Consider the following 18,232-nt stretch of genomic DNA (forward strand, 5'->3'; position numbering starts at 1 on the left):
TGGTACCCTGCAAGCCGTGACCCATTTTGTATTGAGTCAAATGTAATGGAGTCCATAGCCCATGTTAATGGCTGCTGTTCATACAAGGATTTGTACATTGCTAGACATGACCACCTTATTGACCTGATAGCCAGCGAGGTGAGACAAGTGGTCTCACCAACAGCACACGTGAATATACATCCTAGTGTAAGGGGATGCTGGTATGATGAGGTTGATGTCTTTTCCTGTATGCCAAATAAATCAGATATTGTTGTTGAACGGGGGAGGCCAGGGGGATGTGCTTATTTTGGAAGTGGGCTGCTCAATTGACAGCTACATGTAGTAGGTGCAAGTTGGTGGCACTGATATTCGGCAGTCTCGGACACATACACAGACTTGCAGTGCGTTGCCTCCAGATTGCGGGCCTGACAATAACTAGGGCCAAGCAATTGGCTAGGTACTGCTCTGTTTCAGCTGTCGTGGGCAGCCTAGCTTTTTGGAAAAGGAGGTGCTTTCTGTACCCTTGAGTGCCATGCACACAGTGACTTTTGAGATGTTTGGATCCTTTTTCTGTACATTTGATTGGTGGATTCAAATAAAGTGTTAAACATGTGTGTGTGTGTGTGTGTGTGTGTGTGTGTGTGTGTGTGTGTGTGTGTGTGTGTGTGTGTGTGTGTGTGTGTGTGTGTGTGTGTGTGTGTGTGTGTGTGTGTGTGTGTGTGTGTGTGTGTGTGTGTGTGTGTGTGTGTCAGGCGGCGTTCTCAGAGATCAACCTGGTATCCCATGCCAACGGGTCGTGTAACGTGGACATACAGTTGATCAGGAACGGAACCAAAGTGGTGAGGTGAGTAATGTTTCCATCCAGAGACCTGCTACTACTAAGCACCATCTGAGCCTTTAAATCAAAGGTTATTTATTACACGCCAACATACATCCAATACACTCAGGGCAGCTGGGCCATATTGAACACCGCTGTGTTTGTAACTAATGAAGTCATACTTTAGATTAAATATCTAGGAATTCTACCCATATTACAGTGGGAGAAGTTCAAATATCTGTAGTAATATCTGTAGTAATATCTGTAGTAATATCAGTCATAATATCTGTAGTAATATCAGTAATAATATATGTAGTAATATCTGTAGTAATATCTGCAATAATATCTGTAGTAATATCAGTCATATCTGTAGTAATATCAGTAATAATAGCAGTAATAATATCTGTAGTAATATCAGTAATAATATATGTAGTAATATCTGTAGTAATATCTGTAATAATATCAGTAATAATATCAGTAATAATATCTGTAGTAATATCAGTAATAATATCTGTAGTAATATCAGTCATATCTGTAGTAATATCAGTAACAATATCAGTAATAATATTTGTAGTAATATCTGTAGTAATATCTGTAGTAATATCAGTAATAATATCTGTAGTAATATCAGTAATAATATATGTAGTAATATCTGTAGTAATATCAGTAATAATATCTGTAGTAATATCAGTAATAATATCTGTAGTAATATCTGTAGTAATATCTGTAGTAATATCTGTAGTAATATCAGTAATAATATCAGTAATAATATCTGTAGTAATATCAGTAATAATTGTAGTCAAAAACTCAGCAAAAAAAGAAACGTCCTCTCACTGTCAACTGCGTTTATTGTCAGCAAACTTAACATGTGTAAATATTTGTATGAACATAAGATTCAACAACTGAGACATAAACTGAACAAGTTCCACAGACATGTGACCAACATAAATGGAATAATGTGTCCCTGAACAAAGCAGGGATCAAAATCAAAAGTAACAGTCAGTATCTGGTGTGGCCATCAGCAGCATTAAGTACTGCAGTGCATCTCCTCCTCATGGACTGCACCAGATTTGCCAGTTCTTGTTGTGAGGTGTTATCCTACTCTTACACCAAGGCACCTGCAAGTTCCCGGACATTTCTGAGGGGGGAAATGGCCCTTGCCCTCACCCTCCAGTCCAACAGGTCCCAGAGGTGCTCAATGGGATTGAGATGCGGGCTCTAGGCTGGCCATGGCAGAACACTGACATTCCTGTCTTGCAGGAAATCACGCACAGAATGAGCATTATGGCTGGTGGCATTGTCATGCTGGAGGGTTATGTCAGGATGAACCTGCAGGAAGGGTACCAATGAGGGAGAAGGATGTCTTCCCCGTAACGCACAGCGTTGAGATTGCCTGCAATGACAACAAGCTCAGTCCGATGATGCTGTGACATACCGCCCCAGACCACGACGGACCCTCCACCTCCAAATCGATCCTGCTCCAGAGTACAGGCCTCGGTGTAACGCTCATTCCGTCGATGATAAACACGAATCCGACCATCACCCCTGGTGAGACAAGACCGCGACTCGTCAGTGAAGAGCACTTTTTGCCAGTCCTGTCGGGTCCAGTGACGGTGGATTTGTGCCCATAGGTGACATTGTTGCCGGTGATGTATGGTGAGGACCTGCCTTACAACAGGCCTGCAAGCCCTCAGTCCAGCCTCTCAGCCTATTACGGACAGTCTGAGCACCGATGGAGGGATTGTGCGTTCCTGGTGTAACTCTGGCAGTTGTTGTTGCCATCCTGTACCTGTCCCACAGGTGTGATGTTCGGATGTACCGATCCTGTGCAGGTGTTGTAACACGTGGTCTGCCACTGCGAGGATGATCAGCTGTCCGTCCTGTCTTAGGCGTCTCACAGTACAGACATTGCAATTTATTGCCCTGGCCACATCTGCAGTCCTCATGCCTCCTTGCAGCATGCCTAAGGCACATTCACGCAGATGAGCAGGGACCCTGGGCATCTTTCTTTTGGTTTTTTTTCAATAGAAAGTCAGTAGAAAGGCCTCTTTAGTGTAACTGTGACCTTAATTGCCTACCGTCTGCGAGCTGTTAGTGTCTTAACGACCGTTCCACAGGTGCATGTTCATTAATTGTTTATGGTTCATTGAACAAGCATGGGAAACAGTGTTTAAATCCTTTACAATGAAGATCTGTGAAGTTATTTCGATTTTTACGAATTATCTTTGAAAGACAGGGTCCTGAAAAAGGGACGTTTCTTTTTTTGCTGAGTTTATATGGAGTAATGATTACATAGTAACTTAAATGTACAGGATGGTCCAGACTGCACTGTCACCAGAGGCAGCTCCAGACCTCTCTAGACCACTTCAGACTGCTTCAGACAGCTTTAGATAACTTCAGACTGCTTCAGACCACTTCAGGAATCTGCGCTGAGATTGTTTTCATTGTTTTCACAGCCTAATGTAAAGTACTGGAAACTCCTCGGATTCCTTAAGTTTGCTCTGACCCTGTTCAAGTTTGATTCACCCAGTCAGTAGGAACCCCCATGGATGCATTTCAGAACCCATTTTAAAACTCCACCTTTTTCGTTTTGGTTGTCAGTGGATCATTTGTTAGTTCCATTTTTCTGTTGAGCGACAAGTTTGGGTTTTCTTATTGGGAAATGTTAACAACCATGTTTTCCTTTATGCCAGGAAATACTACACCGTTAAAAATATCCTGCAATTGTACAGTACACTACAGGCTACTGGTTGCAATGAAAGATGGGTAAACAACAAGTTACTGAATTTTGTGGAAATTGCTGTGAATTCTGCATAACCTAACTGGCAACTAGTTTTTAGTAAGTTATTGTAAAATGTACATTAACTCAACCACCATACTACATTCTAGTTAACGAGGCAAGTCAATTAAGAACAAATTCTTATTTTCAATGACACTCTAGGCACAGTGGGTTAACTGCCTTGTTCAGGGGCAGAACGACACATTTTTAAGTTTTCAGCTCGGGGATTCAATCTTGCAGTTACTAGTCCAACGCTCTAACCACTAGGCTACCTGCTGTCTGTACTGTGAGACGCCTTGATGACCAACTGGGGTAATTTTGACTCAATGAAGAAATGTATTGGAAAAAACAACAATCATAGCAAAATATCAACAACATGTCAATTTTTTTATCTGAAATGAAAAATAACCAAAACAGACTTTTGTTTTAGCTAAATTACAGTTAATTTGCATATTATGTAAAACGCACATTTTAAAAGTTCCCTTTAACCATGTCTCAGTAATGACCAAAACATCTGGATTGGAGCTGTGAACCCACACTTTCAAATGATCCATTTTGGGTAATAAGCTTCTAGTGTTAACGTGCAGAAAACCCAGGCTTTTACGAGAGCGGAAATCAGTGAAGCAGATATCAGAGCACAAGTCAGAATTGAGGCTAGCAACAGTAGATGGGCCAGGGTGTACATGCACATTTCCAGATATCATCAACAGTAATACAATCAGGGCACGGCAAAGGACAGGGAGAGCTCTGCAGTGCTGATTTATGACATCTGAATGTGCATCAGATGGCAACAAGATCATATTGTACAGTAATTTCATCAGGTAACATGAATACAAAGCCGGCGAGAGGTGGTTAGAATAGGATGGGAGGCCAAAAGTCAGTGTAACCAATAGAGAGTCAGAGTCCCGAGTGTGGCAGCAAACATAGTCTGTCCCACTGTTGGGTAAGGAAAGTTTGTAGTCAACAAAGCATGCAGAAGTCATGACGCAAATAGCAAAATAGCTAAATGCGCAATAATTAAAAAATATATATAATCACTTGGGGCTAGCCATTGTAAGTTCAGAGTCATTCGCCCCATCAGTGCGTGTGTGCTGGAGGCGAGTGAAATATCTGATATTGGCAGAAAGCTTAAATTCTTGTTAATCTAACTGCACTGTCCAATTTACAGTAGCTATTACAGTGAAATAATACCATGCTTTGAGGAGAGTGCACCGTTATGAACATGAAAAGTTATTAATAAACATATTAGGCACCTTTGGGCAGTCTTGATACAACATTTTGAACAAAAATACAATGGTTCATTGGATCAGTCTAAAACGTTTGCACATACACTGCTGCCATCTAGTGGCCAAAATCTAATTGCAGCTGGGCTGGAAAAAGTCATTATGGCCTTTCTCTTGCATTTCAAAGATGATTGTACAAAAAAAGGCAAAAAAAATGAATGTTTTTTTCTTTGTATTATCTTTAACGAGATAAATTTGTTGTATTCTCCAACATTCCTTTACAAAAACTTCAAAATGTTTCCTTTCAAATGGTACCAAGAAAATGCATATCCTTGCTTCAGAGCCTGAGCTACAGGCAGTTAGATTTGGTTAAGTTGTTGGTTAAGTTGTTTTAGGTGAAAATTTAAAAAAAGGGTCCGATCCTTTTAAACGTTAACTAGCCAATACATCTAACGTTAGCCAGCTAGCCATAATGCTAGCTTCTTCAACAAGTTTGAACAGGCTAGCAACACTGTTCCCGAACAAGTTGCAAGTTTAGCTAGTGGAAGAGGGGGAGAGACCTACTCCAGTCGCTTTTCCTCCATGCTCCAGTTACGGGAAAATGCCTTTACACAAAGTGAAGGAATACAAGAATATGTCCCGATCCTAGACTCTTTCTTACCGGTGTCAGCCTGATAGAGTTTGTGCCTGTGCTCTCTATCTCCAGTAGGATGCGTTCCTGTTCCGCTGCTATTTCAACGTTCGCCATGTTTCCATATCTCCGTAGGTTGTGATTGGGTCTTCTTCAAAGTCTGCATTCCCCAGAGAGGAGCCAGTTAGCTACAAATGTTTGGCAGTTGACATTACAATACCTGTATGGGCCCTAACCCTCATTATAGTACCCAGGCTGTATGGGCCCTAACTCTCATTACAGTACCCAGGCTGTATGGGCCCTAACCCTCATTACAGTACCCAGGCTGTATGATTCCTGAGCCTCATTACAGTACCCAGGCTGTATGGGCCCTAACCCTCATTACAGTACCCAGGCTGTATGGGCCCTAACCCTCATTATAGTACCCAGGCTGTATGGGCCCTAACTCTCATTACAGTACCCAGGCTGTATGATTCCTGAGCCTCATTACAGTACCCAGGCTGTATGATTCCTGAGCCTCATTACAGTACCCAGGCTGTATGGTTCATAACCCTCATTACTGCAACAACAACAAAAAATAGCCCACGTTAACAAATGTACATTTTTATTTAAAATCAATATCAAATCGTTAGTCACATGCGCCGAACACAATAGATGTAGACCTTACAGTGATATACATACTTAAACCTGATGAGGACCAGAGGGCGCTATTTACACTTTGGGTGAAAATCGTTCCCAATTTAAACGGCCTCGTACTCAATTCTTGCTCGTACAATATGCATATTATTATTACTATTGGATAGAAAACACTCTCTAGTTTCTAAAACCGTTTGAATTTTGTCTGTGGGTAAAACAGAACTCTTTTGGCAGCACACTTTCTGACCAGGAAGTGGAAAGTCTGAATTCAATGCTCTGTTTAAGGACCTGCCTATAAATGGGCATGATACGTATGACTATACGTGCACGTCATACACATTCCCCTAGATGTCAAGAGGAACTGAGAGAAGAAATGAGTTGATTATCTTGGCCTGAGATGGAATGAACCCTCTTGGAATGACGTGTCCTCCATTTTAGGTTTTTTGGAAGGCGCGTGGAGGGACCTGTAATTGCCTTCTGAAAAGCTGTCGTTACGGGCGAATACTATCTCCGGCTTTGATTTTATTTGATACATGTCACAATATCATCGTAAAGTATGTTTTTTCAATATAGTTTTATTAGAATATTGATATTTTTTCGGGACGTTAGGCGTGTTGCGTTGTCTGTGTTTGTTGACGATGGAGAGCTACTTGCCACTTGGCTAGTGCGCTTGCTAATTCAAGAGGGACAAAGGACATTCTAAAACCAAACAACGATTGTTCCCGACAAAGGACCTCTTGTACAATATTCTGATGGAAGCTCATAAAAAGTAGGACTCATTTTATGATTCTATTTCATATATCTGTCGAACTGTGTACTATTAGTTTTGCGCTCAGGTTTTGGTCACTATCTCGCCATAACATTTACATTACATTTAAGTCATTTAGCAGACGCTCTTATCCAGAGCGACGTACAATAACCTAAGCCTTATGTCGTAAAGAAGTTATTTTTAGAATTCTAACACTGCGATTGCATTAAGAACTAGTGTATCTATCATTTCCTATACAACATGTATTTTTTTGTAATGTTTATGAATAGTTATTTGGTCAGAATAGGTGAGAGTCTAATAGAAATATCCGTACATTCTGGGAAAAAGATGCTACGTTAGCACAGTGTGTAACCACTGATTTCAGCTCTAAATATGCACATTTTCGAACAAAACATAAGTGTATGTATAACCTGATGTTATAGGACTGTCATCTGATGGAGCTTATCAAGGTTAGTCAAAAATGATATATCTTTTGCTGGTTTGTTACGATCGCTAACGTGCCTATTGCTATCGCTAACGTGCCTTGATGAATGAATGCGGTAGTGTGGTAGGCTATTGTAGTAAGCTAATATAATGCTATATTGTGTTTTCGCTGTAAAACACTTAAAAAATCTGAAATATTGGCTGGATTCACAAGATCTTTGTCTTTCATTTGCTGTACACCATCGATTTTTCAGAAATGTTTTATGACGAGTATTTAGGTATTGCACGTTGGTGTCTGTAATTACTCTGGCTGCTTCCGTGCTATTTCTGATGGTAGCTGTTATTGTAGCTGCAATGTAAAACTGATTTATAGCTCAAATATGCACATTTTTCGAACAAAACATAGATTTATTGTATAACATGTTATAAGACTGTCATCTGATGAAGTTGTTTCTTGGTTAGTTTGGTTGGTTCTTGGTTAGTTAGGTTGGCTTTGTGCATGCTACCTGTGCTGTGAAAAATGTCTGTCCTTTTTTTGTATTTGGTGGTGAGCTAACATAAATACGTGGTGTTTTCGCTGTAAAACATTTTAAAAATCGGACATGTTGGCTGGATTCACAAGATGTGTATCTTTCAAATGCTGTATTGGACTTGTTAATGTGTGAAAGTTAAATATTTCTAAAAAATATATTTTGAATTTCGCGCTCTGCCTTTTCAGTGGAATGTGGGAGGAGTTCCGCCTGCGGAACCCCAGAGCCAGACAGGTTAACCTTTTGTCAATATGGGGGCGCTGTTTCCACTTTGTAAAAAATCGTGCCCAAATTAAACTGCCTCGTACTCTATTCTAGATCGTACAATATGCATATTATTATTACTATTGGATAGAAAACACTCTCAAGTTTCTAAAACCGTTTGAATTATATCTGTGAGTAAAACAGAACTCATTTTGCAGCAAACTTCCTGACAGGAAGTGAAAAATCTGAAATCGAGACTCTGTTCCAGGGCCTTCCTATTCAATTGCTTGAAATCTATGGATATAAATGCACTTCATACGCCTTCCACTAGATGTCAACAGGCAGTGGGAGGTGGAATGGGGTGTCTAGCTTGATCTGAGGTCGAACAAGAGCTCTTGGAATGACGTGACCACAATATCCTTTGTCTACCAAGGCGCGGGAAGGACATCAGCATTGGCTTCTGAAAAGCATTCGGTATAGACGGCTAATATATCCGGCTTTGATTTTATTTGATACATGTGATAATATCATCGTAAAGTATGTTTTTTCAATATAGTTTTATCAGATTATTCAACGTTTATCGGGAGTTTTGGAGTTTTCCGTTCTCTGCGTTAGGTGAAGATGGACATCTTCGCGCCACTTGGCTAGCTAAGGTTGCTAATTCGAAAGGAGAGAAGGACATTCTAAAACCAAACAACGATTTATTCTGGACAAAGGACTCCTTGTACAAGATTCTGATGGAAGCTCAGCAAAAAGTAAGTACAATTTATGATGTTATTTCGTATTTTTGTGTGAAATGTTTAGTCCTATTCTCCGCCCTTATAGCGGGCGCTGTCTCGCAATAACGCAAGCTGTATGTCGTACTAAAGTTATTTTAAAAAATCTAACACAGTGGTTGCATTAAGAACCAGTGTATCTTTCATTTGCTGTAAAACATGTATTTTTTAGTAAAGTTTATGATGAGGTCTTTGATTAGATTAGGTGACTGTCGAAAATATCTCCGGACAATTTTGAGCATTTTGGCTACGTATTCACAATGTAAAACCAAGATTTGTACCTCTAAATATGCACATTTTTGAACAAAACATATGTATTGTGTAACATGATGTTATAAGACTGTCATCTGATGAAGTTGATCAAGGTTAGTGATTAATTTTATATCTTTTGCTGTTTTTTTGCGATCGCTACCTTTTGCTGCTGATAAATGCGGTTGTGTGTTTGGCTATTGTGGTAAGCTAATATAATGCAATATTGTGTTTTCGCTGTAAAACACTTAAATAATCTGAAATATTGGCTGGATTCACAAGATGTTTATCTTTCATTTGCTGTACACCATGTATTTTTCATAAATGTTTTATGATGAGTATTTAGGTATTTCACGTTGATCTCTGTAATTACTCTGGCTGCTTTGGTGATATTTTTGATGGTAGCTGCAATGTAAAACTATGATTTATACCTCAAATATGCACATTTTCGAACAAAACATAGATTTATTGTATAACATGTTATAAGACTGTCATCTGATGAAGTTGTTTCTTGGTTAGTGACTAATTATATCTCTATTTGGTCGGTTTTGTGATAGCTACCTATGCGGTAGAAAAATGGTGAAAATATGCGGTTGAGTCTTTTGCTATTGTGGTTAGCTAATAGAAATACATATTGTGTTTTCGCTGTAAAACATTTTAAAAATCGGAAATGATGGCTGGATTCACAAGATGTTTATCTTTCATTTGCTGTATTGGACTTGTGATTTCATGAAAATTATATTATATGATATCCCTGTGGCGTTAGGCTAGGCTATGCTAGTCAGCTTTTTTGATGGGGGGGATCCCGGATCCGGGAGAGAGAAGCGGTAGTTAAGCAGACCACCATAGTGCCTGTGCCCAAGAACACTAAGGTAACCTGCCTAAATGACTACCGACTCGTAGCACTCACGTCTGTAGCCATGAAGTGCTTTGAAAGGCTGGTCATGGCTCACATCAACACCATGATCCCAGAAACCCTAGACCCACTCCAATTTGCATACCGCCCCAACAGATCCACAGATGATGCAGTCTCTATTGCACTCCACACTGCCCACCTGGACAAAAGGAACACTGGCATGTGATATGACATGCTATTCTATAAAATAATTTCTCTGTAATTCATATTACCTGATTAAGCTTAAGTGATATGACATGCTATTCTATAAAATAATTTCTCTGTAATTCATATTACCTGATTAAGCTAATCAGGTAAATGTAATTAACTAGCAAGTCGGGGCACCACGAAATAATGTTTATAGAGCTGTTATCTTCCAAATAAACTCTTAAAGACCTAGTAATCTTTTACATCAATAGCAGTCAATATTTAATCTTCACTTTATTCAGTCTCATCTGAAAGTTGTAAATTCTTGGTTATCTTCAAGAACCCTGGCTAACAAGTTGAATCAGCAATACAACATTTGGTTTAATTATTTATTTACTAAATACCTAAATAATCACACAGAATTTCATATACACAGAATGGATCATTCATTGATTTCAAATTATGTCATAAAGAAAACGTTCCTGGTGGACGGAGCTGACATGATGGCTGGTTACACAAAGGAAAGGGGGTTGGGTTTGAATGAAAGTGCGGGAAGACTGAGGAACAAAGGGAGAAGCTATGTCTCTATCGGGCCGTAGGCAGCTACTCTATCGTAAATACAGAATCTTATTCATTCTAAATAACCGCTCATTTGAAAAAGGAGAATGCAATAAATATTTACTCTGAGCTGCGCTTCGGTAGATTGGTCGTCGATAGAAAGCGGGTTGGTCCAGCATGGATCTCTGGTCCTCTGAAGACTGTCTAGTGGTGAACTGGAGCGTGGTAGAATGGATACTCTGTCCATCCTCTCCTAGCCCACGTTTAGCGGGTGGAGGGGGTAGCACTTCTTTAGTGAATAAGAGTTCAAAGTTCATACCAAGTTGCCATACTTTAAGCTCATGCTATATTCTGGCTGGTATAGTCGAAATTCATCCTTCCGGCATGTAGGTCGTCACCTTCACATTGAAATTCGATGACAATTTCGTTAGGTTCTTGCTGAGGTTGGCTTAGTTCTGTAGGTGGTCTTTGTTCTTTCAACGTGAGGATGGTAAGTCCTCACGTCCTTGGAACAGAAAGTTACATTTTCGTAAACGGGTTTATATAGTGGTGAAAGAAGGGCATGTTTCATAGTTTACAACCCATGTCTGTTCACTTGGGCGGGGCCTCTGAGTGAGCAAAGTGGTGTTCTTCTGACAAACCATTCTCTCATTAAGAAGCTAAAAATTACATTTAATCTTTTCACAAATAGTTTCATATTTAAACATTTAAATTGCACAACAATTCCATGTGAATCTGATAACTAGAATGTGTAAATTTTCCAAAATACAGTTTATGTCGTCCTATCATCAGTAATCATGTCTCAGACGTCAACTGAACTGACATCATATTCATTAAGTCCCAACGCATATTTTCAACTGGTTGGATTACCGAAATATGGTTCCATTTCCCATCTTTTGATGTCACCAGACTCTCTCTCAATGTTAACAACGGGATTTTCAATAGTCACATCGGTAGAGTAGAGATAGGAAAAAGGGGAAAGGTGTTTATGGGGGTCATAAACCTCCCCCCTCAGGCCAACGTCATGACAACACCTATGTGAGAATGCTATTCATTGACTACAGCTCAGGATTCAACACCATAGTGCCCTCTAAGCTCATCAATAAGCTATGGACCCTGGGACTAAACACCTCCCTCTGCAACTAGATCCTGGACTTCCTGATGGGCCACCAGCAGGTGGTAAGGGTAGGAGACAACACAACGCTGAACCTCAACACAGGGGCTCCTTAGGGGTGCATGCTCAGCCCCCTCCTGTACTCCCTGTTCACTCATGACTGCATGGCCAGGCACGACTCCAACACCATCATTAAATTTGCTGATGACACAACAGTGGTAGGACTGAATACCGACAATAACAAGACAGCCTATAGGGAGGAGGTCAGAGACCTGGCAATGTGGTGCCAGGACAGCAATCTGTCCCTCAACGTGATCAAGACAAAGGAGATGATTGTGGACTACAGGAAAAAGAGAACCGAGCACACCCCCATTCTCAATGCCAGGGCTGCAGTGGAGCAGGTTGAGAGCTTCAAGTTCCTTGGTGTCCACATCACCAACAAACAAATATGGTCCAAGCACACCAAGACAGTCGTGAAGCGGGCACAACAAAACCTATTTGCCCTCAGGAGACAGAAAAGATTTGGCACGAGTCCTCAGATCCTCAAAAGGTTCTACAGCTGCACCATTGAGAGCCTCCTGACTGGTTGCATCACTGCCTGGTATGGCAACTGCTCTGCCTCCAACCGCAAGGCACTACAGAGGGTAGTGCGAACAGCCCGGTGCATCACTGTGGCCAAGCTTCCTGCCATCCAGGACCTCTTTACTAGGCAGTGTCAGAGGAAGGCCCTAAAAATTGTCAAAGACTCCAGCCACCCTAGTTATAGACTGTTCTCTCTGCTACCAAACGGCAAGCAGTACTGGAGTGCCAAGTCTAGGTCCAAGAGGCTTCTAAAAAGCTTCTGTTGCTTCCACTTTTCTGGGCTCAGTTATTTACTTAACAAATAATGAATACTCAAAATGTGCACTTATAAATCATAACAATTTTAATCAAAATACAGCTGCTGACAGAAGTCAAAGATCAATCATCAAACATACAACTGATGTCGCTCCTGAGTTCTGCAAAATAGGAAAAGTCCAAGTTGCTTTTAATATTCTTGCAGTCAACCCCTAGCGATGTAACTGCCTACGTCAACACCTTCTACTCATGAGACCAAGCCCATGCATATACAGTTATACAAACTTGCAGGAGAGACACTAGTTCCAGAGTTTTATAAGGGCTCAGCAGTAATTTTCCACTCCCCAAGTTGCTTTATAGTGGTATGTCTGACTAGTCTCTTATCTCTTTCACTCCCCTGCAGGATTCTGTGTCTATGAATCTCTTTTAGCCTTGAGGCGCTTTCTCACAGACACCCTATTTTGACTGCAATAACTCACACATCCTTCAGACCGTTTCTATAAGGGCAGAGACTAGAAAAGAACTGTGGAACAATATTACACATTATAATGCATATATATATTGTTAATCTGTAGTCCAGGACCCTATAGATGTAGTGGAGGAGGGGTCTTATAGCCCTTCCCATTCTAGTAATACAACATAAGCATAATCAATTATTATAATACATCAACCATTTGGTGCAGCCCCCATCATGACCCCAAGTTGACCCCATCACTTCCACTCCCAAGCCAAAAGACTCTAGTCAAATGGCTACCCAGACTATTTGCATTGCCCCCCCCCCCCCCCCCCCCACACACTGCTGCCACTCTCTGTTGTCATCTATGCATAGCCACTTTAATTAACTCTACCTACATGTACATACTACCTCAACTAACCGGTGCCCCCGCACATTGACTCTGTACCGGCACCCCCCTGTATGTATTGTTATTTTTTTACTGCTGCTCTTTAATTACTTGTTACTCTTATCTCTTATTCTAATCCATATTTTTTTTAAACCTCACTGTTGGTTAGGGGCTCTTAATCACAAACCCACTGATATTGCCAACTACTTTAATGATTTTTTCATTGTCAAGATTAGCAAATTTAGGCATGACAGCAACAAATGCTGACACTACACATCCAAGTACAGTTTATCTGACTAAATTCTGAGAGAGCAATTATTGTAATTTTGAATTCCGTAAAGTAAGTGTGGAAGAGGTGAAAAAATTATTGTTGTCTATCAACAATGACAAGCCACTGAGGTCTGACAACTTGGATGGAAAATTACTGAGGATAAAAGTGGACGATATTGCCACTGCTATTACCCAACCTTAGTAAACTTTTGGAAAAAATAGTGTTTGACCAGATATAATGCTATTTTACAGTAAACAAATTGACAACAGACTTTCAGCAAGCTTGTAGGTAAGAAAATTCAAGAAGCACAGCACGTACACACATGACTGATGATTGGCTGAGAGAAATTGATGATAAAAAGATTGTGGGGGCTGTTTTGTTATACTTCAGTGCTGCTTTTGACATTATCGATCATAGTCTGTTGTTGGAAAAATGTACGTGTTATGGCTTTACACCCCCTGCTACAAAGTGGATAAAGAGTTACCTGTCTGACCGAACACAGATGATGTTCTTTAATGAAAGCCTCTCCAACAAAATCCAGGAAGAATCAGGAATTCCCCAGGGCAGCAGTCTAGGCCCCTTCCTTTTTTCAATCTTTACTAATGACATGCCACTAGTTTGAGTAAAGCCAGTGTGTCCATGTATGCGGATGACTCAACACTTTACACGCAGCTACCACAGCAACTGAAATGACAGCAACACTTAAGAGCTGCAGTTAGTTTCTGAATGGGTGGCAAGGAATAGGTTAGTCTTAAATGTTTCAAAAACTAAAAGCATTGTATTTGTGACAAATCATTCACTAAACATCAACTACATTTTGTAATGAATAATGTGGAAATTGAGCAAGTTGAGGAGACTAAACTGCTTTGTCAAAACATATTGATACAACAGTAGCTAGGATGGGGAGAAGTCTGTCTATAATAAAGCGCTGCTCTGCATTTTTAAAAGCACTATAAACAAGGCAGTCGTGTACTTTTCAGTCGTGTGGTCAGGTGCCACAAAGAGGGACATAGGAAAATTGCAAATGGCTCAGAATAGGGCAGCACGGCTGGCCCTTGGATGTACACAGACAGCTAACATTAATAATATGAATGTCAATCTCTCCTGGCTCAAAGCGGAGGAGAGATTGACTACATCACTACTGATGTTTGTGAGAGGTATTGACATGTTAAATGCACCGAGCTGTCTAAACTGGCACACAGCTCGGACACCCATGCAAACCCCACAAGACATGCCACCAGAGGTCTCTTCACAGTCCCCAAGTCCAGAACAGACTATGGGAGGCGCTGGCAGCAGCTAATGCTGCCCTGGCAGCAGCTAATGTGGATGCATAGTAAATACAAATACAGTACCCAGGCTGTATGGTTCTAACCCGTAGTACAGTACCCAGGCTGTATGGTTTCTAATCCTCATTACAATACCAAAACCAGGAGGCTGGTGGCAGCTTAATTCGGGAGGACGGGCGTGTGGTAATTGCTGGAGCAGAATGAGTAGAAATGTCTCTATAACAAAGAGATGGTTTCCAGTGACGCTGACAGATTGAAACTGGTATCAACAAAATGTTTCACTCTATCCAATAAAACATTACATTGCTAACTAGGCACCATTAAGCTAATAAAATGTTAAAGTATATTATAAAGTGTAATTAATAAGTTAGACACTCACCGGACAACTTTGGTGGATACTGTGGCTAGCTAGATAGCCTGGTTTCCATTTTCCAACAGATGTTTCTAATCCTCTTGATTGGTCATCAATGGTTACTGGTCATGGAACTCATCTGTTCACCAGAAATGTATATTGGTAAACTGTTTGCCACTAGCGTCCATACAGTGCCATCGAAAGTGTTCAGACCGCTTGACTTTTTCCACATTTTGTTAGGATACAGCGTTATTCTAAAATGTATTAAAACATTAGTTCCCTTCCTTAATCTACACACAATAACCCATAATGACTCAGCAAAAACTGGTTTTTAGAAATGTTAGCAAATATATAACAAATCCAACTGAAATATCACATTTACATCAGTACTCAGCCCCTTTACTCAGTACTTTGTAGAAGCACCTTTGGCACAATTACAGCCTCAAGTCTTCTTGGGGATGACACTAAAAGCTTGGCACACCTGTATTTAGGGAGTTTCTCCCATTCTTCTCTGCAGATCCTCTCAAGCTCTGTCAGCTTGGATGGGGAGTGTGGCTGCACAGCTATTTTCAAGTATCTCCAGAGATCTTGCATCGGATTCAAGTCCGGTCTCTGACTGGGCCACTCAAGGACATTCAGAGACCTGTCCCGAAGCCACTCCTGTTGGAAGGTAAACCTTAGCCCCAGTCTGAGGTCCTGAGCACTCTGGAGCACGTTTTCATAAAGGATCTCTCTGTTCATCTGTTCAAACAGATCATCTCTGTTTGCTCCGTTCATCTTTCCTTCGATCTTGACTAGTCTCCCAGTCCTTGCCGCTGAAAAACATCCCACAGCATGATGCTGCCACCACCATGATTCACTGTAGTGATGGTGTCAGGTTATCTTCCAGACGTGACGCTTGGCGTTCACGCCATAGAGTTCAACCTTGGTTTCATCAGACCAGAGAATCTTGTTTCACATAGTCTGAGAGTCTTTAGATGCCGTTTGGCAAACTCCAAGCCGGTTGCCTTTTACTGAGGAGTGGCTTCCGTCTGGCCACTCTGCCATAAAGGCCTAATTGGTGAAGGCTGCAGAGGTGGTTGTCCTTTTGGAAGGTTCTCCCATCTCCACAGAGGAACTAGATCTCTGTCAGACTGACCATTGTGTTCTTGGTCACCTCCCTGACCAAGGCCCTTCTCCCCTGATCGTTCAGTTTGGCTGGGCGACCAGCTCTAGGAAGAGTCTTGGTGGTTCCAAACTTCTTCCAGAAGAATTCCAGAAGAATGATGGAGGCCATTGTAATCGTGGGGACCTTCAATGATGCAGAAATGTTTTGGTGCCCTTCCCCAGATCTGTCTCTCGACGCCATCCTGTCTCGGAGCGCTACAGACAATTCCTTTCAACCTCATGGCTTTGTTTTTCATCTGACATGCACTGTCAACTGTGGTACCTTAAATAGACAGATGTGTGCATTTCCAAATCATGTCCTATCCATTTAATTTAGCACAGGTGGACTCCAATCAAGTTGTTGAAACCTCTCAAGGATGATCAATGGAAACAGGATGCACCAGAGCTCAATTTTGAGTCTCATAGCAAAGGGTGTGAATACTTATGTAAATAAAGTATTTATGTTTTTTCTTTTTAATAAATGTGCACAAATTTAAAATGTGTCATTATTGGGTATTATGTGTAGATTGCTAAGGGAATAGTTTTATCTAATCTATTTTAGAATAAGGCTGTAACGTAACAAAATGTGGAAAAAGTCAAGGGGTCTAAATACTTTCGAAAGGCACTGTAGATGTTTCTGCCTCAGGTTTGCCACGGATTCAAATAGAATCTTGAGAGAATTTTCTGTCAGAAAAAAAACTATTGTAAACTGTTTGCCACTAGTAGCAATAAATATTTTTGTTGCCAAAGGTTTGCCGCCGATTCACCACCAGTGGCAGACGTTTAGAAACTTCTAGCAACATTTTGTGGCACACTATTTAATTGCAGGGAGTTTGCAGTAACACATTTATTTTTCTAAGGGCATCCAGGCTGTATGCTTTCCAGGACATTACCTCAGCAGAGTTTTAATGTCTCAGTTTGATCACTTCAGACCCTGTTTCTGAATGTGATCAAATCACATCTGTTCTACCCTCCCATGTCATTCAAGCCTGACTTTGTCCTCTAACCCTCGCAGGTCCTTCAAGCCTGACTTTGTCCTCTAACCCTCGCAGGTCCATTAAACCTGACTTTGTCCTGATGAGGCAGCATGCCTATAGCATGGCCCACAATGAGGACTTCAGGAACATGATCATCGGCCTGCAGTACGCAGGAGTCCCCAGCATCAACTCACTGGAGTCCATCTACAGCCTCTGTGACAAGCCCTGGGCGGTGAGACACACACAGACACACACACAGGCACCCGCACACATACACAGGGGGTGATAAGGCTATACAGTGGGGAAATAGGCTCCTCTATTAAACACAGGGCCTGACATTTTTAGAACTGGCTTTTAAATTGACCTTATAACTCAGCACAACATTGATTTAATGTTGGCTGTTAATGGACCAGATCACTGTAGCAGCACCACCAGCACAATAACCTGTTTTATAATAGTACTTCCCATCATTGTGCCCCAGCCAGCTAACAGATAATCATTTAGAGAATGATTTGCCTCATCAGTTCCTCTACAACTTTATCTAAACATTTACCAGGTGTCTGGAGGAGAGTCCTGTAAATAATTTGGTCATCAGTTCCTCTACAGCTTTATCTAAACATTTACCAGGTGTCTGGAGGAGAGTCCTGTAAATAATTTGGTCATCAGTTCCTCTACAGCTTTATCTAAACATTTACCAGGTGTCTGGAGGAGAGACCTGTAGATTTTTTTGCCTCATATGTCCCTCTAGTTACAACTTTTTCTGAACATTTACCCAGTGTCTGGAGGAAAAG

At 41.0% G+C, this 18,232-nt stretch overlaps 1 protein-coding gene across 2 annotated transcripts in view; it reads left to right on the forward strand.

The window, feature by feature from the left end:
- The window catches only part of LOC139552800 (synapsin-2-like), a 274,172-nt gene that overhangs the window by 77,027 nt on the left and 178,913 nt on the right, over positions 1-18,232 (forward strand). For both annotated transcript variants that reach the window (XR_011670537.1, XM_071364849.1), the window contains exons 3-4: positions 732-823; positions 17,517-17,673. Coding sequence is in view for 1 of the 2 variants with exons in the window: in XM_071364849.1 (XP_071220950.1) it covers positions 732-823; positions 17,517-17,673 (249 nt within the window). In the remaining variant the exon portion in view is untranslated. The remainder of the gene's footprint in view (positions 1-731; positions 824-17,516; positions 17,674-18,232) is intronic.

This window comes from Salvelinus alpinus, chromosome 2, assembly GCF_045679555.1.
Source record: "Salvelinus alpinus chromosome 2, SLU_Salpinus.1, whole genome shotgun sequence".
In the NCBI taxonomy this organism is placed as follows: Eukaryota; Metazoa; Chordata; class Actinopteri; order Salmoniformes; family Salmonidae; genus Salvelinus; species Salvelinus alpinus.